Raw genomic sequence first — 26,938 nt, forward strand, 5'->3', positions numbered from 1 at the left:
TTCTAATGGATAATTAAAACTAATTAAATCTTATGCAAAGCCAGCTGTATGTTTTAGCTATTTGGCTAATTAGCAATGAATTTACTTGGGGAAAAGGGAACATTTTAAGTTTATTATTTAAAATGTCCATGGAAAAAAAAAAAGCATACAGATACCTTGCAACTCCGTGCTTGCATGATGTGAAACTGAAAAGCTATGACCTTTGCTTTGTGCCGTTAAACCTCACGTTTGGACAAACAGTTAAAATTTCAAGTGTCAAATTGTGCTTCGAAATACATCAACAACCCTCATTAAACTTGAAGGCAGCCACATGCTAGCACAATGGGTGTTTGGCTGAAATTTAAAAAATATTGTGGATTAAAAGGATTGTGAGTTGTGCTAACGTAGGCATCGCTATTACCCTCTTAAGAAGGAACAAAATTATCTGCGCCCATACTGTAGTTTGTTGCTTTTGTTTAGGGTTTTTCTTTAATGTGTGTTTCAGGGATTGGACCTGTGTCTAAGTCAAGGATGTTTTTGTCTTGTCTTTCAAACGTATCAAAGAAAACTTCCAGTAGGCTTTTTCTAGAAAAAAAAATATTTCTATTTTTATTGAAATGTCTTACATTCTACAAATCAAGTGCTTTTCATAAATTGTAATGTTTTTGTTTTATGGCATTCAGGTAGGGTTCTTCTGAAGAAGAAAAGGACTGTGGTGCATGTGAAGAATCCATAAAAAGCAGAGCTGATCTGGTTTACTGTATTAATAGTCTAAAATCCCTTTTGTTTCCTGTGCTCTTGCCTCTGCTGACTTTTAACTGGCCAGAGGGACTTTACGGCAGGGCTGAAGGAGGACGCCTTGGCAGCAGCCAGACCTTCTGCGATCCCTGGGGAGTTGCAGTGCAGTGCTTGGCTTTTCTGTGCCTCGAGGTAGATTCCTTGGGAAACACTAGTACGCCACGGGTACAGCCCCAAGTGCCCTTCCTCTGTGACAGCATGTGCTACAGTGCTGTAGGATGAAGCACAGCAGAGAGGAGGTAAAAGGAGAGCAGTTAAGGATGAAATAATTTTGTATATACCTAACCAAATAACATCTGAACTGTATATCATCAACCTGATATTCCAAGTAAGCAGATGATCACATTATTGGAGAGGAAGAGAGAACGATACCCCAGGTGCTTCACTGATAAAATGTCATCTGTTCCTTTTTTTCCTTGCATCAGGGGTGATACCTCTGTCATTCTGCACAGACACGCGTTTATCCTGTATTTACCAAACCTCAGTGGATCAACAAAGCACAGTGTCAGTGCTTTACTGTCCTTCTTTCTGTTTAATTATCTAATCTTAATCTTTTAGACTAAATTAAATTGTTCGATTTTTTTTATTTACAGGTCATTTTTTCTTAGATCATTCTTGATTTTTCTCTTTTGGACCCTTTTCAGTAGCTTGTACGTGTTGCCCTATGATGCTACGGTATGCAGCTCAACTCTTGTTACCAGTGCTGAGGAAAGCAGAGAGAGAACATGGAGAGCTGAAGTTTGCAGCTCCGTTGTGTTGTACTCCAATAAAGCCATATTCAGTAAAATACTACTTTCTAAAGCCTTAATTCTTCTTTTTTTCAGGCTATATGGGTTTAACACCTTTAATAATCCTGCAGCATGCCATAAAGCCCTTATTTGTACCATCTCCAAGCTGTGGCAAACACAAGCTGCCTCTGCCAGTCTTACTGGCTTTCTCCACGGGAACACTGCATCTGTTTAAATTGACAACTTTCTGACCCCGTGTTTATGATTTCTGAGCAGGAAGCCACCTGAAGTAATACCCAGCCCATCGTTAAAATCACAGATCCTTCCTCTTTCAGCTAGCTCCTGCTAGCCTCCCATCCCACAGAGCCACTTGAGTCGCACTTAAGGCATCAGCTGCGTGATGAATTGCTCATCTTAAGCTTTTAGATGAATCAAGATATATCCTGTGAGACCAAAGTTGTGGGGGGGGAAAACCCTACAGCAGAGGGACGTGTGGTCCCTTAGATTACCTTATCTCTGCCTGGCTGCTCCTGTAATCTCCTCCCTGTTGACGGCAGCGATGGCAGTGGCTGGGCTGCCTGCTAAAATAATTGATGCACCGTGAGTGTGAAGCTCTCTAGTTGAACTTAAAACCCTGCTAATACAGCAGTCTTATTACCAAAAAATTGATGGGGTTGCTTTTTTAAAAAATAAACACATTTTTTAGAGCGATTTTAACCAAATGTAATCAGGTGACGATTACAGAACGTGTCGCTTTGCTCTTTCAAGATGCTGTCATTCTCTGATAACCAAGAGACTGCTAAAATGGGATCTGCTGCCATTTCTCTTCCTTCTGTGAGTTGCAGATGCTTTGGGGATCCCATTGTAGATGAACGCTGATTAAATATTAATGCCAGGTACCTTTCAGTATGATTGTTAGGAGTGTTATCAATATGCAAACAAGTTATAAATCCCTTTCAGATGTCTTTATTCTAGAAGAAAGCTTCAGGAAGCAGTGCTGGTAGAAGTACCCCACAGTAACATTCTCCTTTGTGGAACTGAGCTTCCACTTTGTGGAACATCAATTTAGGCTCAAAGTAAATGAATTCTTGTAGAGCCCTTCAAAACCAGCTCTTTGGGAGCACTGCCACCTCATCAGAGTTTTTCTTTCCCGTCTTGTCTGTCTTCCACTTCGGCTGCATGTGCCCTTCTGAGTTTTTCCCTTTGAGTTGTCTGAGAAGTTATGCTGTATTTTCAGCCCCTCTTTCTTGTTCCTTCATCTATCAAGTTAAATTTTTCTCATGACAAGCTTGGGAACGTGCTTTAAAACTGAAGCTGAATTGCATTCATGCCTTTTGGTAAGAACTTGGAGGTGAGGGGTCACTGGATTCTCTGAAGCTCATTGTTATACGTATGTTTGCTCAGAAGTCTTCTGTTTCCAACCGTCTTTCAAAGCAGTTACTTGTGACTTCTGCCTTCTACTGTCTACCTTTTTGTAGAAATTTAGCTTTCCCACTTTGATATTGAATTGATGACTGCTTTAGTTGACTCTTCTTTAGAAGATCTGGTTTTCAGGCATCTTGGGGAGGAAAAAAAAACTTCTAATCTTGCTATTGTTTTTAGAGTGTGTACATGAAATCTTTTAATAACAGTACACATGCAAAATACCACGTGCATTTTAGACTGCATTTCTTCTTTAAAGCATTATTTTTGCATTTTCCTCCCTCCCTTCTCCAAAGTGCTTTTCTCTTTTCATCGTGCTACAAGTGTCAACCTGAAATCCAGCATTGATTTGGTCAAAATGGGGTAATGTCATATATTTAAAAGTCTGGACATGAAAAATGGTGTTTTAATCTGTCTGTTTTATTTCAGGAAGATGTGGAAACAGGAGTCCACCTCGATCCTGCTATCAAGGAAGTCCAGTACAATCCCACTTACGATACCATGTTTGCACCCGAGGTAAGAAACAATATCGGTATTTAGAGCAGAAACCTACTTGGTTTAGGGCAGAGGTTCTGTAAATCTCACCTAGAAGTCAAATAAGACGTACCTCACAAGCATTTAGATGCTTGCTATATTTAAGAATCTAATTTGGGAAAACTGGAAAAAAAAAGATTATATACAGGTACGTAGGTGGCACATTTAATACTTGAATTTTAATATTCTGCATAAAACTTCTGAGAATAATCTTACAGTGGTGATCAGAATCAGAGCTATAAAATTAAAAATGAGGCTTGGAAAATAGCATTATAAGTAAAACAAACAGTTTTAAAGTGGTCTCTTACTATTTTCACATCTTTTCCTATCTCTTCATCAAGCTACTTAGCAAAATAAATTGTTGGAAGTCTTGTAGATGTATTGTTTTTAATTAAAATCCAAGCACTTTCAGTATAACTATTCACATCAGCATTTTGTTGATTTTTTTTTTTTTTTTTTTAACTTAAGTTATTCTAAGGTGTATAGTGAAAAACCATATTAGGCGCAAATTGGACTGGATGGTGCAATGTGAGCCACTTTCTATTTTATAACCAACAGGCTATCTGAAATATAAAAATAGCTGTCAAGCATTTATATTTTTTTCACTATTTAACTTCTTTGTACAGATTGTATGCTGTAAAATCAGGAGTTGGCATTCCAGGTAGATAAAAGCTGATCAGTTCCTTGAATTATTCATACTAAGATGGCCCTACATCAATCTGAAATCCCTGCATCAGTTGTGCTTTGTGTTTACAAAACAGTTTTGGGGAAATACATAAACTGGTATTTACTGCTATTACTCTGTATGTTGTATGTGTTTGTAATCACTGTTCAAATACTTCTTCTTGTCCATGGTATGTTCAGGAAGCCTTTGGCATTTGTCATCTTGCAGAAAAAAAAGCAAGGCAGGGCTTCCTAAGTGTTTCTTCTGGAATAATGCAGCAAGTCCCTAGTTGCTTTTTAGATGCATGCAAGTGGTGTTGGCAGTGTAATTTCCATATTAACTACAAGAGTTTTATAAGACTTGCTATCTCCCACTTCTAAGGGACAATACGCTGTGATTTTGTCTTCTGAACATGCTTGTACTGATCACATACTGAATAGAAGTCTTTTCTGTCAAACAGTTGATATTGATTTGTCTTCTGTACCAGTAATACAGGCTAGAAAGTTCAATCATGAAATGAGCTGTTCAGAGCAACTGTGTTAGTGATCACTGTGTGAAATAACAGACTAAGATGCTTATTCAGTAGTTGGAGAGAAACAGAAAGCTGAAGTGACTTTGTGTTACCATTTTTGAAAGACAAACCATTCTTTTCCTGTTTTGTTTGTTTGTTTTCCCAAAAGTACACGCACATAAGTAAGAAATGAGTAATTCTGATCTACCTTCTTTAACATTTTTTATGTAGTTTGGACCAGAAAACCCATTTAGGACTCAGCAGATGGCTGCACCTAGAAATATGCTTTCTGGATATGCAGAACCGGCTCACATCAATGATTTCATGTTTGAGCAACAAAGAAGAACGTTTGTAACCTATGGTAAGTCCTTAACAGTGGAATCTGCATGGGGAAAAGTCTTTGAATGAGAACCCATACAGCTGTAGATCGTAGTATTTATTTGGGTAATCTCATTTTGAAGCTGTAATCAAGTGTGTGACCTACCAAAATGCTTTTAATTAATTCTTCCATTAGCTGCATGGGTGTGGAAAACACAAATCAAAATTTCACGCTCTTAATGTAACAAATAACTGAGTATCTTTTATGCAAATAGGTTATTTCATGTGATTCTAACTAAAGGTTCATGAATGTGGAATGTTAGGATACAGAACATAAGTAAAATGCAGATATTAAGAAATGGATGTCTGGTTGTGTAGCATAATTTTAAGTTACTGGACTGCAAGTTTGATGTTAGAATTGAAAGGTGGTGCAGGTAGGAACCTGGACAGGCAGTTTTGGTCTTGGTCACTGATATTATATGTTGTGCTGTGTGGATTGTGCATTTTGTAACTGTGTTAAGTACGTATTGGAAAAAAGTGTCTGTGGGCATATAGTGTTTAGTTTTCTGGATTTTTTTTTTTTGTAAAATTTAGTTTGGGGGAGGATAGAACTTGTAAGTCTACTCCTGCTGTTGATTTATATTATCAGTATATAGCAACTACTCTAAAAGCTTTACTACAAGAGAGTTTTAAAAATATATTTTTACACTGGTAATGCTGGCAGCTGTGCAACTATCATGTTCAGCTTTCTAGAAATGTTCAGTAGATAATGATCTGAGTACAGCAAAAACAGCTACAAAAAGGCTGAGATAGGCAGTTTAAACTGCAAGAGCTGGCACTGAGAAGCTCAAGTACAAGCTAGAAGGTGCAGTAAATGAGCACTAGAAGGTCTATTGTGAGCTGTTTAACAACAGTCCTTGTTTAAGTTGTCAAAAAGTTGTCTATTTAAAACATCAATATTCTCTTTTCCATTTGGACGGAGGTCACGACTATCTTCTTGAGAAAGAGCAGCAAGTATGAAACCACAAGTGTAATTGCTAGGCATAAATCTGATTCTCCTGTGTTTTTAATGACAAAGCCTTTGTATATTGGAAGAACAGAAAGTAAACTTGGTAGTTGAAAGCTGCAGATCTTAAGAGCTCCGGCCCTTGCTAGGCTGCTTGACAGCACTGTGCTAAGGCAGGAGGTCTCAAATCTGCAGTGGCTCGCATGTAGATGACCAGTGACTAATTGAGGGACAAGTGTGATACAAGAGAAAGGATGGTAAATGAGATCACATGTCCCAAACAGGTCAATGATGCAGTCTTGTAGTATGGGAATTTATTCTTAACTTCTTTTGGCATTATGTTAAGGTAGGGTTTTTTCCTTTTTTCCTTTTTTTTTAATGGTGGTTTTATGTATCATCTTGAAAGTTAATATGTATTCAGTGAGGAAACCTATATATTAATTACAAACAAAACCAAAATGTCTTTTGGCAGTCTTTGCCATGTATTTCTCTTGCAGTAAATATTCTCTGTCAAAGTGCTTTTCCTTCCTGATGCTTGGCTAGGTCAGAGCATCCGTGCTGTAGTTGAAAAAGGGCTGGAATGTTCCCCAGTCCTCTTAGATGAGAGGGCAGCAGTGGATACATAATGAGGAGCAGGAGAAAGGGACAAACAAACAGTAACATGCCTGAATATTTTTCTAATATGCCATCTTTCAGCTGGGCCAATGTCTCTGTATTTACTGATTTTTCTCAGTTAATCTGTTTTGGCTTTGATTTTTGACGGATTTATCCATTTGCTTCTTGAACAGGTATATGTACATGGGTTCTGTATACGTGGTAACCTCCTGCAGGCAGGTCTGCAGCTCACCAGCACCTTGTGTGATGAAGTAGCTCTGTTTGGCTCAGACCCGTGAAATTTAACAGCCTTCGAGTTTGACTTGGTATCTCCTGATCTCTCATGTTGGAAAACAAATCAGTCATTTTCTTTACTCACCATTTTGTTGTCATTCCTTACATTAGAGATCTCAGCCATAACTTTGTTTGTCTTTTTTTTTTCCATTGGAGATCTTGGTCAGTCTTCTTGTTGGTCTGCTGCAGCTTTTCCATGCTTACGGCCGTGCTTGTTCCTCTTGTTTTCCTGTGTTAGTTCCACTGTGTTACTGAGATGAAGAGCAAGGCTATATACAGCATTAAACATGTAATCTCACTATGGATTTGTTCTCTGGCTTAATAAAGTGGGAGTTGGTTTTTTTCCCTTCAATTTCTATGAAGTAACATTGGATTTTTCATTACAACTTTGAATAACTTCATATGAGCCATTTGTTCCCTTTTAACCAGATTGTTTGTCACTACGTTGAACAGCATGGGCCTGAGCATGGATCTGCCAGTGACTTTCCTGCACTGTGGAAACCAACCATTTATTCCTGTTTTAATATTTTTGTAATCAATTCACCTTGTAAAGCTGTGGGCTTTCTGAAAATGTCCTTGAGGTACCCTGTAATCAATCTAACTGTGTTTCATAAAGGGTATCCAACATCAACCAATTTTCTTTCACTCTCGTGATTGTCACCTCACAAATACTCTGGAGTTTTCGTCGCTCTACTTTATCTGTACAGAAAGCTGCGTGTTCTGTTCTGCTGCAGTATTTAACACCCAAGTGCCTGCTGATCATTCTCTCTATTTTAGTTTCTACTGCCTGAAACTTCCACCCTTACAAATACCTGACTGACTGACCTGTAGTGTCCCAGCTCCTCTCTAAAGCATCTTTTAAAAATAGATTTTTGTATTTGATATGTTCCCTTTGTCATATAGAGTCAATACTGGGTGAGAGATTTTATGCTGTGATTTGGCTTCAGATCACTTGGGTGAGCACCATCTGCTCCTGGTGATTGGTTACCACTCATCTGTCTCTAGTCTCCTGATATGCTGCTTTGAGGTAGATGCTTTGTCATGTTGCCCATAAAGAAAGGTTCTAGCACAACAGCATCCTCAAGCTCCTCCATAATGACCATGTATTAAAAAAGTGGGGAAAAAAAAGCCTCACCTTTTTCTTGTAATACTCTTTTTTTTTTTTTTCATTCCTTGATCATCTGTTGGCCTACATGCTGTCTGATGTGCTTTCTGCTCCTGCCGTTTTTGAAAAGGGTGATGTGTTAGGTTTTTCTGCCTTATGTGATTTGTTTCTCACTTAGGTGTGGGAGAGGCTACTCTACTGTAGTTTTTACTTCTGTTCTGCTAGAGGTTGGTTCTTTGCATTTTACACGTTTAGATGCAACTCGTTGAAGAATATTTTCTCATTTCTAATTGTTTCTCTTTACATAATGTTCAGCTGTGTTCACTTCCTTCTGGTCTCTTTTATGTCTTTTAATAGCTGGCAGGCATTAGTTTTTTTTCTCCAACATGCTGTCTTTGAAATATCCCTGCATTTAGAAAAGGCTTTACTGTTTGGTGCTTACTTTCTGTTCCTTTTAAAAATCTTTTCTGTTTTGTATAACCTTCCTGGTTTGAGATTAAGATCATTGTAGTAAATCTCTTTATGGCTGTCTTTGCTTCCTCAAGAATGTTAATTTATTCTGTTATGGTCACAGTTAAGATGTATATCCACTTAAAGGATACACATCTTAAAATTTCCCTTAAGGGAAAAATCCCTTAAAATCAAGGTTCCTGCATTGCTCAGTTAGCTTTTTTCCTTGTGAATTTCTCACATGACTGCTTCATGGAATAGGTACATTTTATAAAAATGCTGTTTTCAGCCTATCTCAACGTGACATTTGCATCATCTGCTCCAAGGAGGTGGCTCGAGTATCTCATTATGACTTTATTTCCTAGCAGCTTTGTTACCACCTCATGGTTATCGCCTCTTCTGGCTGAGCAGTCAGTAATGGAGTCCTGGTAACTCTACATGCTGCTACTTAAACCTGGAAGTTCAATCCAAAGGATTCTCTACTGCCTGTTAACACTATTAAAAATTGCTGATCTAATTTGCTTTTAAGCTTTCTTTAACACACCAATGGGGAAAAAACATGCCATGACCACCTTATTTTTACATGGTACAGTGCTTTCTGTGCAATTAGGGTAGTATTGTCCTACCAATTTTGTTAGCTTCTGAATTTAAAACAAGACGGTCAAATTTCACCATGCATTATTTCACTGTGCATGTAGGACAAGAGGAAATGGCCTCGAGTTGCACCAGGGGAGGTTGAATTTCTTCACTGAAAGCTTTGTGAGGCATTGGAACGGGCTGCCCAGGGAAGGGGCTGAATCACCATCCCTGGAGGTGTTGAAAAGACATCACAGAACTGAAGGGGTTGGAAGAGACCTTGAAAGATCATCGGGCCCAACATGTAGATGTCGTGCTTAGGGACATGGTTTAGTGGTAGGCTTGGCAGTGCTAGGTTAACAGTTGGACTCTGATCTCAGAGGTCTTTTCCAACCTAAATGATTGTCTTGATTTTTTTAGCTTCTGCTATTTTGTATGCGTGCTCAGGCCCTCAGTTTAAATAGGATTCTATGCTTATTGCTGCCCTTCTTATCTCTGTTTTCAAATTTCCATGCTACCTTTTGCTTGAGGATATGTATATTTTTAAGTTTGCGTGCTGTGCCAGATCACTTATTTTTCTTTAACTATTGTCTTTCCCTAACTGTTTAATCAAAAAGCCCTCTTTGAACCTTTTCAGTACCAATAACCTTTTTAATCTACACAAAACCTACCCATCATACTAAGGTCCCCTTCATTCCAGAAACTTGGAGAGGTGGTGTTGACACGAGTACTGGAGGGGTTTTTTTTTGATTGGCATTAAAGATCTGCAGCTTCTCTTTGCAGTGAACAGCTTCTTGAGAACCATCTGCCCTTCCTGCACGTATTTTGTACAAATTCAAAGATCCTGCAACCTTAATCCAGTCACTTTTGCACAGTCCCTCAGTCCATGGAGAACAGGAAGAGCATTCTGAATGCAAACCTCAGATCTCTGATAGATCAAGCAGACCTCAGCTTCTTTATTAAGAACATCTTTGTGATACCAGCACTTAGAAGTAATCATACAGCTGCTACTGTCTTTTCATCCTTTGTCTGGGATGCAAACCACAGAAATTCAGGCATATCATACGCAAAAAGAAACATCAAGTCTTAAACTGGCCTAGTGGTTCTCCATTTTTCTCTTCTAGGCCTTGCTCCACCCTCCAGCATTTTATCATTCCTGTTACTCTGGATTTTTACCCAAATTTTTCTTTAAAATACCTTGCCTAAAACTGGATATGCTATTCTAGATTCGGTCTTGCCAGCTCTGTTCCATGTTTTACATAGTTTTTCCTTTTCAACAAATCACAGATTTCTTTTTTTTTTTCTTCAAGAGTGTCAGATAGTCTTGTGGAGTGTAAAACCACCACTACCCTTGCACAGTCCATATCGTTTTTTTCCTGTACCTAACCAATTATTTATTTTCCTGAAGTGAAGTATTTCACACTTGGTTTTGGTTTCAGCCACTAGTTGTACAGGTATATGATGCTTTGATGGCATAATCCATAAAAATACTCAATAAAATCATCTCGGCAGGTCATTCTGTAATCTTATATGAGATCCTCTCCTAGTTTGATGGAAAGCCATTCACAATGAGTCTATGAGAGTCTAACCTTTTTTCAGTTGGTAACCGGTGTTGCATCTACAGTCATGGGTAACCCACCCTTTTTAGAATCCACGGGTGTAAGGCAATCTCCTTACATTATTTTATCTATTCAAGAAAAGGCTTTCTTGAAAGGCTTTTTAAACTTTCAGGTAAAGGGGCATTATGGATCTTTTCTACATCTTACACACATACTGTTCATGAACACAAACATGCATGGCAGGCACATCCTATGAGAAGAGGCAGAGGATGCTTGGGTTGGCCATGCTTAGAGAAGAGGCTCAGAGGGGACCTCACTGCTCTCTGCAGCCTCCTGAGGAGGGCAAGTGCTTCCTGAGGAGATGCTGGCCTCTGGTCACTGATGTCAGGATGTGTGGGGCTGGCCCAAAGCTGTGCCAGGGAGGTTCAGACTGGACATCAGGAAAAACGTACCAGGAGGGTGGTCAAACACTGGGACTGGCTTCAAGGAGAGGTGGTTTTGGACAACGCTCTCAAAAGTCTGCTGTAACATTTGGTTAGCCCTGACGTGGTCAGGCAGTTGTACTCAATCTTTGCAGGTCCCTTCCAGCTGAACTATTCCTCCCTTAATGTGGTTAAAAGAATCGTTTCATCGCTAGTTCAGCCTCAGTACTTATGCTAGAAGTGGACTGCTTCATTCATGCAGCATTTAGTGTTTTGATGCCTCTCCTTCCCAAGGTATTAAGGTCTTACTAAATAATAAAGACTTCTGCCCAGGAATTTCAAAGCCCTTTATTGAGTATTCAGTAACTTGGGTAAAACAGGATTACTGTATCAGTAAGGCTGATACTTGAAAGCTTAAAATGACTGTGACCTGAAAATTAAACTTCTGTATTTTTTACGTTACATGCAAGGCCAACAGTCGCTGCTACCTCTTACAATTGTAGACACTTCAATGCTTTGATTCTGCAGAGAGGCCCCTTCGATCAGCATCAGTCCAGAGATACTGTTTCGCGTACAGAAGCTACCTTGGGTTCCTGTGCTGCATTGCATGGAGCAGTGGAAATGCGTTTGAAGTAGCTGTCATTCTGGAATCTACATCAAAGTCTGATTATTTAACCAACCCTTTGCAAATGCACTGAAGTTATGGGTGTAGGAGGAATTGTACCTTGCCTTGCTGAAATGCAGTATGAAATATCTACCTCCCAAATAAAACTGAAGGAGACGTAGGAGTCGAGGCACTTTATGTGGCATACCAGCTGAGGAGGATAAAAGCAAGCTGTCTTTTGCAGCTGCGTTTAGGAGCCTCAGCCAGAAAGAAAAGATTCTCTTTCACAAACCCACTAGAAAGTCGAAATTGTTCAGGGCTTTTCTATGACAATGATGCTGGACCAAATTCAATCCAGCTATAAGAAGCCTCCACTTCCACGGGAAGCTGTGCTTGGCCCAGGGGCCCTATTCATTCGAATACTGCCCCTCTTTTACAAGTCCTGAGCAAATAGAGTCCCAGAGACTGTGTCAATACAGTTGGAGGACAAGAAAATCACTGTATTGATTTTGACATAAATCCAAAGTAATATCTCTCTGCTGCTAACAGAAGCCATATAGCTTGGAAAAGAGCTGGCTGAAATACTGCCTTAATAAAAGCAGGCAGTTAAATTAGTGAAAGTCTGATGGTGGTGTCTGCTCAATTTGGTTATCCATGGAACTAAAAAAATCTTCTAGGACAGCAGTGTTCCCGAGAAACGGTTGGGGATTAACTCCTTTGGCTACTGAGATGGTGTTGGTAGGTTCTCAGGTCGTGTTCTTGCAAGTGCTTTTATGGGCTATTGGTCTCTGGGGCTTCAATACTAGTATACAAACTAGTTCTTGGATTTTTGTTATAAGATTTCCTTGGTTTTGTGTGTGTGATTATTTCTACCAGGGGGTGGTATCTTCATTGTTGTTGTTTTTCCTGATGGAGAAATTCTCATTGGGTCCTCAAGGGACGGTTTGTGATTTGGGTGATGTTTAATAAGAAATGGCAATGTGTCCACCAGGGTGCACTCTTACCCAAAAAAAAAAAAAAAAAAAAAAAGTAGTGGTCAGTAACTGTGCACCTGTTCCTTGGAAATTAGATGAGATTATTTGTCGGTTTTATTCTTGTAAAATCATCCCGTCCACTTCAGGACAAATGGAGAGAAACTGTAAGATACGCATATTAAAATGAGAAACCTCAGTCCAAAAAATTGTGAATGTCCTGAATATCTACAAAATGATGATACATTTTATAAATTATTTATAAGAGTAAATGCAGCTTTTTTTTTTTTTAAATGGGACTCAATAGCTGCAATCAGGAAATGAAGATGTGAATACTTCATTATTTTAAAAAATTAAAGGCCATTGCTGCTGCTTCCAGTATCTTCCAAGCTACTTAAAACAACTGCTTTCAAGTTGAGGGAACAAGCTCTCCCAACCTGGACAGGTGGAGGCTGAAATAATTTCTCCTAGGGGAGACAGAATATATGCAAAGCCCCAACAAACTTGAGTTGCCCATGGAGGGTCTTACTGGCTTTGTCCCAAACTAAAGCAGTATCTGTTTAAAATCTTGTGCCACTAACATTAAATCTAGAGTTGAGTCTTTCCCTTACACCACATCACAACGTGAGAACATTGTTGTGACATTCCAAAAAGTCATGTGTCAGATTACAGCAAACTGGGCTGAATTCAGCGTTGACCTTGCTTGGAGCAGGGGTTGGGCTAGAGGCCTCTTGGGAGGCCAGACAGATTCTGTGGCTTTGCTCCTGTGATACCCTCTCTTTGTGTCTTACCTGATTTCTTGCTTATTGTACATATTTTCTTTCTTTGTTGCGCAGATTTAAGCGTTCAGGTAGCAATGCATACACAAGGACCTCATGGCAGGGGGCTGGACTAGGTGATCTCTAAAGGTCCCTTCCAACACAAACCGTTCTACCACTCTGTGGTAATAACTTGTAGTAACCCCAATACCCAGATCAAGTGAATGAAATTTCAAAGTATTTATCATCCTGAGCTTCATCCTGAGCTCTTTGAGGACCAACTGGAAAAAAATTCATGGAGCATAGGGGGAGAGAGTACTAAATGTTGTACATCAAAAAGAGAAAATAACATTATTTTGTTTTTCTTTTTGTTTCCAGGTTATGCATTAGATCCCTCTATAGATAACCCTGAAGTTGCTACCAAGTATATTGGTTCTGTAGAAGAAGCTGAAAAAAATCAAGGTAAATAATTCAGAATCTTATATAAATTGGTGACTATTTCCATTGCCTCCTCAGTAAGAAATGGAATAGGTATTAGCAGAGGAAGGAACTATGAGAGACTTACCAATGCAGATCTGTTGCAATCATAATGTTACAAGCAAAGAGAGGTACAAGGGAGCTTTGTTTTCCTGAAGCAGCAAACATATCAGGCTATCACTTGTCAAATTTCAAATTTGGCATTGGAACTCTTACGTGTAATTGTGTGGATAGCATTGATTTGAGCAGAGCTTTTTGGTCCTCTGAATTTCTGTCGTAGGTAAGCGGTCGCGTGTTTGCATTAGGATTCTTGTGTGTTAGGATAACCACTTAAACTGTGCTGCTCAGTAGCAAACTGATCATTCTGTAAGCAACCTCTAGCACTCCTGTTGGGAATTGCATGTTATCTCTGCTTAGCAGAGTTAAGCTGTTTGGGTTATTTGGGAAAGAAAAAAAATGCTGGAAAGTTGCCAAATGGTAAAGGCATAGCATGCCACTGAGAGGATTGACTACCAGAAGCATGGGGTTTGTAATTAATACGCTGATGAAAGATATTTACCACTGAAAGTGACTTGTTAGCATGTGATATTGTAGTTTAGTGTAAAGTAAATCTGGTGAGGATGTATCAAACTGTAGCCCAATATGAAGTACCGAATTTGTAAAGTAAAAATGTGAAAACTTTAGTTATGCTTTTCCCTTTCATGATTTTTTAAACATTTTATTTGCACACATGTATAAAGGTTCTTTATTTCTGTCTTCTCTTCCATGGAATATATACAAGGTGACTTCACTCTTTCCTTCCTAAGTAAGAAAAAGAAAATAGACTTATTTTGACATAGCAACTACATTGGACAGAGATGGCTAAGATAAATAATTTCAGAAGTAAAACATACCCTTCTGAAACTACAGTTTCAGCAGTATTATTTTAAGAAACCTCGTGAATTTAATATACTATTCTTCCATATGACCATTATTTTAGCTTTTACATTGCCTATTTCCCTTTGTTTACACAGAAATCTTTTTTGTTTCCCTTTCCCTAGAGGAGTACTACTGATGCTGTAGGAAAGCATTATTTGAAAACTGCACACTGGTTTTGACAGATGAAGTTCGAGGGCACAGTATTTGTGATAAGCTAGCATTTATGGGAAGGAATAAGCTAGTGTTCAGAAATAGATGACCCTGATTTATTTTCTTTCTGCATTAAAATACACAGTTGTAATTGGGGTTTAGGGAGATGTTTGTTTTTTGTTTGCTTGTGGGTTTTGTTTAAAACAGGGGTAAGGGGATCAGAAGCAAATTGTTAGGACTCTACTTTTTTGAATTCTGCACTACTTAAGGTATGAAAACTGATGTGTTCGTACAGTCTGCAGGCTTATTGTTAAAAACACAAGGAAACACGTATGGTTAAATACTAATTTGTCTCTTCCATTACTGTACATAGCTAGCAGTGTTCATAATGTAAAAAGTTAGCAATGTTTTGGCACCAAAATCTGTTTTCCGTTTTCCTGTGTGTGTTGGAGGGGGTGGTGGTGGTGGTGGTGTGATTTTTTGTTTTAGACTGCTGTGATGTGTTGTATTCTGTGCTAGCAGCTAGGCAGTGCATTGTTTCTTTCTGCAGGTTTAACAGTGTTTGAAACAGGACAAAAGAAAATCGAAAAAAGGAAGAAATTCAAGGAGAACGATGCATCTAACATTGATGGTTTTCTGGGACCATGGGCAAAGTATGTTGATGAAAAAGAAGTAGCCAAGCCATCAGAAGTAAGTACTGCTTTAGCTCAGCAGATACAGATTGTTACTACATCATTGTGCCATAATACATTGTGGTGGTTTTAATAGGGATCCAACTGCACTAGTAGTTTGTCTCAACCAGAAGATCCATGCTGTGCTTCAGGGTAATAGAAACGTTTCAGGTGATTTGTTTGAATAAGGTGTTCTGAATATTCTGCATTCAATTATTTGAAAGACTGCTTGGAAATAAAATAAAATGAATTGTGTTTATGTGCCATGTGTAGAGTCTGATAAAAGATGCTTATATGTAGGAGCAGCTTGAAAAAGACCTGAAAGTAAAACTGTAATAATAATAAAAAAGGGGTGGGGGAGCAACTACTCAACCCTCCTATCACCAAATGTCCTTCACATTTAGTCAGTGATGCCTAGCTGTAGTCTTTAAATAAAAAGCTTATACATAATTATTTTCAGTGTACACAGCTTTTCAAATTAATCTGATTTTGATAAAAGTATTCTCTTGATTGAGGCTTAGAAATATTTCTGATCTCATTTAGCCAGTAAATGTGTTTTAGATAGTAAGTAAACAGTAATGCAATTTTGAAATTTGTTACGTCATTCTGAATGTTTAATTTTTTAAAAGTCATGATCCTGTTTAATTTTTCCAGGAAGAGCAGAAAGAGTTGGATGAAATAACAGCTAAGAGGCAGAAGAGAGGAAAGCTGGAAGATGATAAACCTGGAGAGGAGAAGACTATATTACATGGTAACGGCGTCTTCCTGCCTGTTCTCATTTTCTTGCTCACTATGTTTTCTTGCCTGCTGTGTTAATTAGTAAGGATGGCAGACAGCCTCAGCAGTTTTGCTGAGGCACCTTGATGTTTCTGTTTTGGAGATAATAGCGCTCAGAGGCATAAGCATAAAGGACAGAGAAAGAGATAAACTTGGACCAATTCCACTTCATACTGTGAAGAGCAGCATAGAAATGTCATCTTTCAGGCTACTGGTTTTATTCATTTTTCATGTTCCTGGGCATGCATATCTCTCTCTTATTTTACAGAGCAAAGAAATTTTAGGTTATGAGTTTGGCTTAGTTCGAGCTTCAGAGTTACTGCAGTTTTGTGTCTCAGTACTTTCATCAGCAAATAGTGCTTTGAGTTGTGGCTTACCTACATGCAATTTAGAAAATCACTTGGACTCAGTACTTCCTCATTTCTTAATGTAAAGGCTCCTGCTGTCATACTGTGAATAATTATGTACGAAATAATTACCCTATAGCATATGGTATCTTCAATGAAAATTGCCAAGTAAGTAAAATTAGGTGATTTTTGGAAACTGTTATTTCAGCTGGCTGTATGCAAAACAGTCCTGCTTTACATTGCTTGGCATAGAAATTTAGCCCAAACTGAGCCTCTCTTTTTGTGTGCCACTTACCACAGCCAGGATCCTACACGTAAGCTGGAGCATCTTCTTATATGCATTAAATAGGAGTGGACGAGAGAGATACTTAGTACTTCATTGTATTTATATACAGTAGATTATGACAATATTTATTGAATAGTGACAAACATAGACTTTAAATTTTAGCCATTGAGCCTCCTGTAGAATAACTCTTTGTATCATATTTTCCTTGGTCTCTAAAGCTTCATAGTGAAAGTCCTTACAAAATAAACATTAATCCTCTCGAACACAAGCCTTCCCTAAGCCATTTTGTAGACACCTTTAATCATTAATACCAAGCAGGAGGTCACATATACAAACGGAACTGCCGTAGTAATATCCCAGAAACTGAGAATTTGATTTAGTCAGTGCACAGCTTAATGTCATCACTATCCAGCACAAGTCTACTTTTGAAATAATCCTTTCAAGCACGATGCATCCCTGCATGTCTGACTGTCCAATCTCTTCTGTTAAATCTAGTTCAACAGCAGGTGTTGGCTGCTGACCAGTATTGGTTGACCAATATTCATTCACGTTGGCTAAATGGATTTTTTTTTTTCTCTGGTTTGCAATTCTGTTGATATGACTGATGCAGCACAGAGCTGGCTGGAATGTAAATTGCAAGCACATGCCAGGGTTAGAGCTGCACACCATAATCTACGTAGGGTTAGTGTAAGCAGACCATTATTGGCCTCTCTTGCGTTTTGATAATGAGTCAGATCAGTAGGGGGTTAGATTGTTCTAATGTTCGGATTTTCAGATTCCAAACAGACTTTTTGCTTCATTTCAGACTTAATTTGAGCCCAACTGATGTCAAATAAGTTTCTACATCCATACCCTATGAAGTGGATTTCTTTTCTCCCCCGCCCCCCCCAGTTCAGAGCAGAACAGCTGTGTTGAGAAAAGCCTTAACCATGTGCAGCAGTTGAGTCTTTCCAAGATTATTACCTCGTAAAATACAATCTGATTCTCAGATTTCTCTGTTTACCTTTTTAGTTAAGGAAATGTATGACTACCAGGGAAGATCTTACCTTCACGTTCCTCAAGATGTTGGAGTTAATCTCCGTTCTACAGTGCCGCCTGAGAAGTGCTATCTTCCAAAGAAACAAATCCATGTATGGTCTGGACATACAAAGGTAGGAAGTTTGTGAGTGTACTTTTTTTTTTTTTATTGAGAAACACTTCATTTTGTGTCTGAAGCTAGTAACTTCTATAAAGCTGAACTATCAGTAGAAGGAAGGAATATTTTTCTCATTTATGACACACAGCTCATGGCATCCATGGCATTGTATGCCCCACATGAGATGTTTGCATGGTCAGAAGTGATTGTTTCTGATACCTCCATATACTTTTACATAGACATAGTGACTTCCTGACATCCTTTAAAGCGAAAAATATTCTTCCTTCACCTCTGTGGTGTTTGGAGCTATTTTCAAAACTATCATGTGCATAAGAGGAAGGCTAATTCTAGAGATCACTGAAAATGCAGTGGTAGAGTAAAAGTGCTTGAGTTATTTTATATTAAACGTAAGAAAATAGGTTTTGTGATTACAGTGCATAGGCATTACAAGATTTCCAAATACGTTTTTTAACTTAGTTTTATTTATTGCTACATCATGTTTACAGTCTGTTGCCAGAGCCCGTAACTATATACATACTTTTATATTAAAAGCCTTTCATTGATCAGGTTCATAAAAGCCTTCTTTTATCTCTGATTTTCAGTACTCCTTCAGGGAATATACTGTGCTGCAATGGACAGCACCTTAATGGTAGCCAGAAGATGGAAGGAAGTGTGTGGTCAAAGCTGTTACCCTCAGCCACAACTTGTATTTCTTTGCCGTGATTCACAGTAACGGTGTGAATGCTGAAGGAGGGTGTATGTACAGCTGTTGAACTGAATCTATTTGGTGCCAATAACAATGTTCAAAACGCACTGCTGTTTTTAAAATGGAATGCTAGGTTATTTCTTCTCAAGATGCAGTTTAGCTTTTTGCCTACAAAAGGAAAGAGGGCAAGTGAACTGAGGAAATATCTAGATGCTCCACTTACTATCTAATTGTCCTTATTTACAGGGAGTCAGTGCAGTTCGGTTGTTTCCTCTGTCTGGCCATATGCTGTTGTCTTGCTCTATGGATTGCAAAATTAAGGTGAGTTATTTTTTAATTTTTATTTATGTATTTTATACCATCATAGAATACAGACCCTGCATTTAGAGTATTTAAACACTACGTAATTCTACCAAGGACCATTTTTTTTTTGTCTGTTACTTTTATTTTCTCACTTGATTTTTAGATTACAAGTTCTCTGGAACAAAGAATAATACACAAGATGATGTGGGTGTTAGAACAGTGTTAATCATTTACTAATAGCATTTAGAAGGTCACAAGTTGTTCAGGTTATTGTCCTTGCCATCATCATAATTAATTTTCTATGAAGCTTAGCATTACAGCTAGAAATAGGCTTTTGCTGAAGTGGTTTACTGAAGCATTTGTGGCTTTGAACTAATGTAATTTTAGTCAGTCATATGTCATATTAGAAAACTGATTTATTTTTTTGACTAGCATAATCTTAGGGGTTTTTAAGTTTAGATTTGGCATGTTTTTTAATTATTTTAAGACTTTTTTTTTTTTTGCTAATAAGATGATGACAACATTCTTGTGAATTTCTGCATAGGTAGTTGTGATTAATCGGTTGATGTCTTCTGTTTGTAATTAATTTCTTAAAAGATGTTGTCGTATATATTTGCACTTAATTTCAGCATCGTTTTTTTACCAATTAACATTCTTTCTCCTCCATCCTTTTTTTTTCTTCCAAGCTATGGGAAGTATATGGTGATCGAAGATGTCTACGAACATTTATTGGTAATAGCATTTTTTTTGAACTGAGTTCTTAAAGTGTGTGTGTGTATCTATACATATATATATATATATATATATATATATATATATATAACAACTACATGGAAGGACATGATTTAGATTAGCTTATTACTTTATCTTAGAAAAGATCTGGAGGCATACAAGGTAAATGGTACTCAGTGTAATGTTGACAATAAAAAATTGTTTAAAGTACAAGTTTTTAGTGAACCTTTGGCATTATTCCAGGCAATACCCCTTTCCAAAGCCACAATTAGGAAATGGAATTGCCCCATCTTCATAGTGAGAACAGGTGCCCTGTTCTCACTATGCAGGGAGGGCATCTCACCTTAACTAGGTAGTCTCTTATGTATTCAGTTTCTAGTGCAAAAGCATGAGAGGTTTTTGGTTTTTGTTTTTTCCCCCTAGTTCAGGTGCAGTCTTTGTTCCTGTAACAGGTGCTTTTTAAAGCAGGTGGTTGAGAGAGAAAAATACAAACTTCATAGCAGCCTTGAATACAGAACAAAAGCAGCTCATTCCCCTTTTGAGATGGGAAGGTTTCTAGAACACTGCTTGAGTGAATATATGTTGAATAACAACAAAAAAAAGTATTTTTATCTGATATTCTGATGACAGCAGTGTGGCAAAGGAGTGCTCAGAAAGGGTTCTCTATCAATACACTACTCTTTCTGAATGGTTAGACTGTTTTTCTCCGAAGGTCCTTATTATCAACCAGATTTGCTTACTATTTTAATCCATATGAAAATTTCCTTGCTGTTTTATATGTATGTAAGTAAATATTATATATATGTCATACATAATATCATATATAATGTAAGTAGCAAGTAATGTAATGCAATGCATATAACGTAATGCAAGTATAATGTAAGTATAGCTATATAGATTTGTATGATTACATGTAGCTATATATTAGATATTTTTAATATATATAGTTCCAGTGCCAACATTTTAATGAAAGACAACTTCTACAAGTCTGGTTCAATTCTCAGCTGAAAGTATTGGGCTGAGGAATAGCAGGGTTAACACCAGATTATTAATTTTCTAACCTAGTAATTAACATGTCTTATACTTGATTATGTCATGGTAAACGTTTCTCCCTTAAGTGCATCTCTTGTAGTGTTTGTCCTTCCTCTTTTTTCCTTAGATGTTGTCATTTATTACAACGTTTTAAACTTCTCTTGCAGTTCTTAACTGATCAGAGCAGTCTTTGAACCCAAAAGTACTTAAAATGTTACTTGCATATCAATTCATGAATGATGCACAGTGCGTGTTTCTGTGCAATACTGTTGTTTCTCTCTCTCCAGTGCTTTAGTTGTGGTTTTGTTTTTCTAAATAATTATCAGTCTTTAGGAGTTACTTGTTCTTTGCCACTTGAATGAATCTCTGTGCTGAAACTAGGTTTACTAGCGCTCATGAAGAATTTCAAGCAATTTCCTTGTTCTTTTTGCTTTGATGAAGATGGTAGCAGTTAACTGGAATGTTTTTAAAAAAAAATTAATTCTAAGCAAGAATGGCTAAAAGTTTATTGCATCTTTTCTGCAGGACATGGTAAAGCTGTTCGAGACATCTGTTTTAATAACGCTGGCACTCGGTTTCTTAGTGCTGCGTATGACCGCTATATTAAACTATGGGACACTGAAACAGGTAGGCTTGTAATTCTACACACTGTTACATGGCGCTGTGGTAAATACCAAGACATATTGTCAGGTTGTAAAACGTTTTTATTACATCAATTAATTGCACGTTTATGTGTACAGGCACAACTTAAGTAATGAAATTGCACTTTAAACCTAAATTCAATTTAGAAGAATTATTTCACTTGATCTTTCAGCTAACCTGAACATGAAGAGCATTCTGAATAGGAATCGACAGTAGAAATCCAGCTGCTGGTTTAGGAAGTGAAGGGATAGGTGTGATGCTTTCACAGAACTGGCTGGAAGGTGCTCTGTAACATTCTGCTGCAAATAGTTTCTCCAGTTAAAAAGATTCGAAGTAAATTTTGTCAGTATTCTTTTAAGCTGAGGGTGTTTGAAAGGAAGGAATTTCCCATGTTTGAAAAAAATGTTGGCTTCCTTGGTTAGCAGTGGCACAAGTCTCATACAAGTGGCAGGCAGAAGGTAGGTCAGATCCTCCAGTCTTGTGTTAGGGCTCAGTTATTTGGACCACCAAAAAAAAAAAAAAAAATCATTGTGCTTTTGAACTAAACCAGGCTCCTGGGAGTTACAAATAATGCACAGTCAGGATATTTATGGCTGAGGCTGTGGGAGGAGGTCAGTGGTTTGTCTTCTAGCTGAATTACTGTTGCCCTTTTTAGTGGTGGCAATAAGGGATTCTTCACTGAGTTCAAGTCTTTTGCTGGGGATAACTTGGATCCTAGTCAGGTGGTGCTTTGCCAAGACACTGGTCAGCTTGTGATGTCTTCACTAGTCCTGATGTCTTTGATTATGTCCTGATGATACGTAGGCTGAAGAGAAGTTACGTTGTTTGGAAAGCTGTAGTAATGATATTGGGTGAGTGTATTTGTATGTCTTTTTGCAGATGCATGCTTACAAACACATGAAAGAATGCCTAACTAAAGTGTTAGGGTAGGTAAATGTAGGGTAAATTCTACCCTCTGATCCTCTCAGGGCCTTTAAAAAAAAAAAAAGGTATTTTCTGCTGTTAGAGAGGTAAAAGTAGAATGAATGTCTCTGTCAATACCTGTAATGAACTCACCAGCCCTTAGAACTTCCCTCTTGACCCAATATGAATGGTTTGTCTGTTTCAGGACAATGCATTTCAAGATTCACAAACAGGAAGGTTCCTTACTGTGTCAAGTTCAATCCTGATGAAGATAAACAAAACCTCTTTGTTGCAGGAATGTCAGACAAGAAAATTGTGCAGGTATGTCTACTTAATACCTTATTTTCTTCGGATTCTGTCTTAAACGCTCCACCTACAGCTCGAGAAATTGTTAGTTTTACTTGGATTTTCTGATTCAACTAGAATTTCTCAACCAGTTATTAAATCTTTCTTCGTCTTTTTTTTTTCTTTTTGCTAGACCTTCAAAGATTGTTGCTAGAGAATTTGCTTCTTTACCTGAAAATATTTTAAAACTTGAAATAATAATAAAATATTTAGTGTAAAAAGAAAAAAAAATCTTATGTCTTCTTTAATTGTAGTGGGATATTCGGAGTGGTGAGATTGTGCAGGAGTATGATAGGCATTTGGGAGCTGTCAACACCATTGTATTTGTGGATGAAAATAGAAGGTTTGTGAGTACATCTGATGACAAGAGCTTAAGAGTCTGGGAATGGTAAGTTTTTAAAATACTGGTTTTTTTTAACATAAAGTGTATTGTAAGCAAACTGAGAGGTAGTTTATTCTTACAAGTGTACATGGCACATAGGATGCTGAAGTGTACTGGGTTCTAGCTAAATGAGGAAGAGTTTAATTTAAATAACTACTACATAATTATATAAACAATTTTAGAAAGTCTTTCACAAGAAAGTAAAACCAGAATGATCTCAGATATCCTTGTTGCACATTTCTGATACTGTTGAAGTTGGGCATATACTCTGCATATTTCTTTGTTCTGCCACTCAGTCTAGCGTGGGTCCTAGTTCTTAAACATTTTTGTCCAGAAGAAGAAAACATTCCTTCCAAAATCTAAATATAATACTCACAATGTCTAGACATTATCAATGTTTAATAGTGAGTTATTGTCCCTAGCTTACTGCCCTACTCCACTGCAGTAATTGAAAACTGTTTTTAAAGTCTGTAAAATGGAATGTCTTAAATAGCCTCTGTTTTATTGGTGTCAATCTTATAAGGGCATCAGGCTATGTTTATTATTAGCATTAATTATTAATAATGTATTTTAATGTTGTATCTTATTAAGAACTCTTAAAAAATAATAATTCTGATCATTTAAAACTAGTTGCTTCCTACCCCCTAGCTGAATGCTAACAAACCTATTCTGGCTTAATGCTCAAGAGATTTCATAGATTTCCCTTCCTCCAAAGAAAGCACAAGACAGCCTTATCTGCCTGAAGCATGCTGCACTCTATTAGTGATCTCTGTTATCTCTCCGTTCCCCAAGGGTGTATTAGCCCTTAAATTAGCCTTTTAAAGAAAAGCTTGCTATGTTATGTTAGCCTGTGTAGTTTCTGAATGCTTTGAAGTCAGATATGTTATATTATTATTTAATGTTTGACCAATACATGAAATAACTATCTTAGTTTAGCTTCATTTCTCTTTTTCTGGTAGTCTGCTTTTTGGGCAATCATCAATACGCACAGTATGAATACAACAGGTGACAGAAAAATGGAAGTTTATCCAAGAAAACTCACATGAAACATCATTTTCAATGGCTTCCAGTTTTTAACAGCTCTGGGGAGAAAACAAATCCCTCCTGCTTCTAAAATGTTTTCCACAAGGCACTAGGTCTTAAAACTTTCTGCTTAGGACTTGAAGATTTCTCTAGGACTTCAAACCTCTTTTGGAAATTATTAATTCCATATCTTCACGTATCCATTTCATTTTGCTGTTCACACATGAAAAGCTGTTGCACAATACAGACATTAGTTTGACATCTCCGTGACTAATCAGTTCCTCCCCAGCTTTTTTTTTTTTATTTATTTATAAATCTAGACAGGAGACTCCGGTCTGTAGTATTTAAATGTTACTCAAGCAGCCAGCAAAACCCACAGAGTGTCTGTGACCTGCTACCATTGCCAGTAGCAGTGGTGGTAATGACCAAAGTCTGGGATCCCGGGCTTAGTCAAGACACAGAATACCGTCAGCAGATGTCTCTCCCAGAGAGCCCCTGCTCAGCTTTTCATGATTAGACTCTTTACTGAGTTCCTTAAGAAAAAAATCTTTACATTATCATATCTGCTAGGGAATGTCTCCTCTCTGGTGAGTAGGAGGAGGATCTCACTTGCACAAATCTGTTACTTCCTTGAGAATGGATTGCCCTTCTTCTCTGAGCTTTGTGTTGATGGCTGAAATAAATAGCGAAGTGGGTGGATTTAGTCACTCCGTGGGGAAGAGCAGGAAAGGCAAAAAGGTTCTGGGATGGGAACATCACAACCTGATTGTTCCAGTAGCAGAAGTTTTCTTCCTTCTGAAGAACAAAAATATGTACTGAGCTTCCTGTACAATGAAGAAAGAGCCTCCTTGTTCAGATAACAGGGAGGAATTGTCAACAGTAGACAGTATTCTGTGATTCAGTTGTTGGGAAATTTTTTTATTTTATATAAAGCGAATGCAGCGCTGTGTTCCTAGCATCAACCTAAAAAAAACATTTGTCCATAACATGCTATGATACATGGTTATTGCTCTGCAGACATACTTAACTTCAATATCCAGATTCTTACAACACGTGGAAACTAAGCCAGTCTATTCAGCACATCAGATCTGGACTTTGAAAAATTCCACCTCAAACTATTTTGTGCTGCACCTCAAATTCTTTTTTGCCTTAAGTTCATCAGGACAGTTACTCCTAAGCTTTGGGTGACTTGCTTACTGCACATTTTGATGTATTTCTCCAATATTCCACAGAAACAAAGCAGCCTTCAAAGTAATTTTGACCTGAGTATGGCCTTAAAAGCCAGTAATTAAAGCTGGTTTAATTGCTTAGTCTCAGTTGTCTAGAGGAATTTTGCAGCCTGCTTTGTACACACTTCGACTTGGCCAGAGCTGGTAATGGGATGGCGTGTCAGACTTCATCACGGTCAGCAACTTCTCCCCCGAGACTCCAAAGCTCCTTTCCCCAGGAGTTCACAGCATGCACGTCGATGGCACTGGTGGCGTGCTCTGAATTGCAGTTGCCCAGCTGCTAAAAGTTCAACCTGCAAACACAGGGGACAGGCTTACAGACCGAGGGGGGCGGTCAGGAGTCCTGAGAGGAGTACTTCAACGTTTGCCTGCTTTTATTTTCATTTGACTGTAGCTTCACAGCGGCGATATTAAAACATGGGTATTATATTCTGGGTTTTCTTTTTGAAATGCAAAATATTTTGTCTTGCCTGCTTCCCATGCTTCTGACCCTACTTGGCTAAACAGTGAAATAATTCAGGCAACTGACCTTGGAAGCTTTTATTTCCTTTTACCTTCAAGTCAGCTAGCAAAGCAAGAGCAGTGCAGTGGTAGCTTAGTGCTTATTTTGCCAGGCTTAGGAGGCTTGTCACGTCTAGAAAGCTATACCCCCCAGCAGGCCTTTTCACTCCATAATTCCTTGTAAAGATGCTGTAGTCTCCTGAGAGAGCTCCTCATGATGTACAGATCCCAGAAGGGGGTTGTTTTGCTTTTGTGGTTTTTGGTGGTTTTTTTTTTGTTGTTTTTTTCATCCTTTGGAAGGCTTTTTCTCTTTCCTGCTTGGGGAAGAAGTGGTATGAGAACCCCAGATTATCACGTTTCTAGATCTTGGCAAACAGAAGCTACTTTTGATATTTAAACATTTACGGCCTTTAGAGTGTTAGGAAGTGGGGAAAAATATATAAGGATTCGAAGATCTTTAAATTTAAAAATCTGAACAACAATGGATCACGTGATTTTTTTTAGGTCAGCCAACCATGACAGCATCTTTTTCGGTAATTTTTTAATTTTTATTTTTATTGGGAGGGCATGTGCGGAGCAGGCTGATATTACTACTTACTTAGCAATTTGACTGGAAGCAAATGGGGAAACACGAATGTCTCAATTTTTCTTAACAGACGAAGGCATTGTATTCTGCACCTGTCCTTACTGTGCCTGCTAGTTTTCAACATAAAACAGAGCTGTCCTGAATAAATTCTAACAGATGAACCTGCATTCCTTTTGTAAAGGGAGAAGAGAAGGTGGAAAACCTACACTGCATTTAAATTTCTCACTGCGGTAGCATTCAGCACTGGAGATGTATCTTCTGTGATTTATTTCTTTAAAAAATAAGATTTTTTTTTAAACGTGGCTTCTGATAGGATTGCTTTTACCTACAACTGAGGGCTCCAGGTGCCAGGTGGGCTGAGGGCGTGTTGGATTAGGTTTGCACACTAGGAAGTTACCCCTGCACGTGCTCTTCTCCACCGAAGGACACAGAAGAACCCTGCACGTGTTCTTCCCCCCCCTCCTCTGATGCTGAGGGGTGAAATGATCTTACATTTAGCT

At 38.1% G+C, this 26,938-nt stretch overlaps 1 protein-coding gene across 1 annotated transcript in view; it reads left to right on the forward strand.

Moving 5' to 3' along the window:
- CDC40 (cell division cycle 40) overlaps positions 1 to 26,938 on the forward strand; it is a 36,063-nt gene that overhangs the window by 3,325 nt on the left and 5,800 nt on the right. The window contains exons 2-12 of the mRNA XM_082755490.1: positions 3,357 to 3,443; positions 4,868 to 4,997; positions 13,672 to 13,755; positions 15,389 to 15,528; positions 16,164 to 16,260; positions 17,931 to 18,070; positions 19,007 to 19,081; positions 19,750 to 19,795; positions 21,353 to 21,454; positions 22,578 to 22,693; positions 22,972 to 23,105. Coding sequence (XP_082611616.1) covers positions 3,357 to 3,443; positions 4,868 to 4,997; positions 13,672 to 13,755; positions 15,389 to 15,528; positions 16,164 to 16,260; positions 17,931 to 18,070; positions 19,007 to 19,081; positions 19,750 to 19,795; positions 21,353 to 21,454; positions 22,578 to 22,693; positions 22,972 to 23,105 — 1,151 coding nt within the window. The remainder of the gene's footprint in view (positions 1 to 3,356; positions 3,444 to 4,867; positions 4,998 to 13,671; positions 13,756 to 15,388; positions 15,529 to 16,163; positions 16,261 to 17,930; positions 18,071 to 19,006; positions 19,082 to 19,749; positions 19,796 to 21,352; positions 21,455 to 22,577; positions 22,694 to 22,971; positions 23,106 to 26,938) is intronic.

This window comes from Aythya marila, assembly GCF_965140915.1.
Source record: "Aythya marila genome assembly, chromosome: 3".
NCBI classification, from domain to species: domain Eukaryota; kingdom Metazoa; phylum Chordata; class Aves; order Anseriformes; family Anatidae; genus Aythya; species Aythya marila.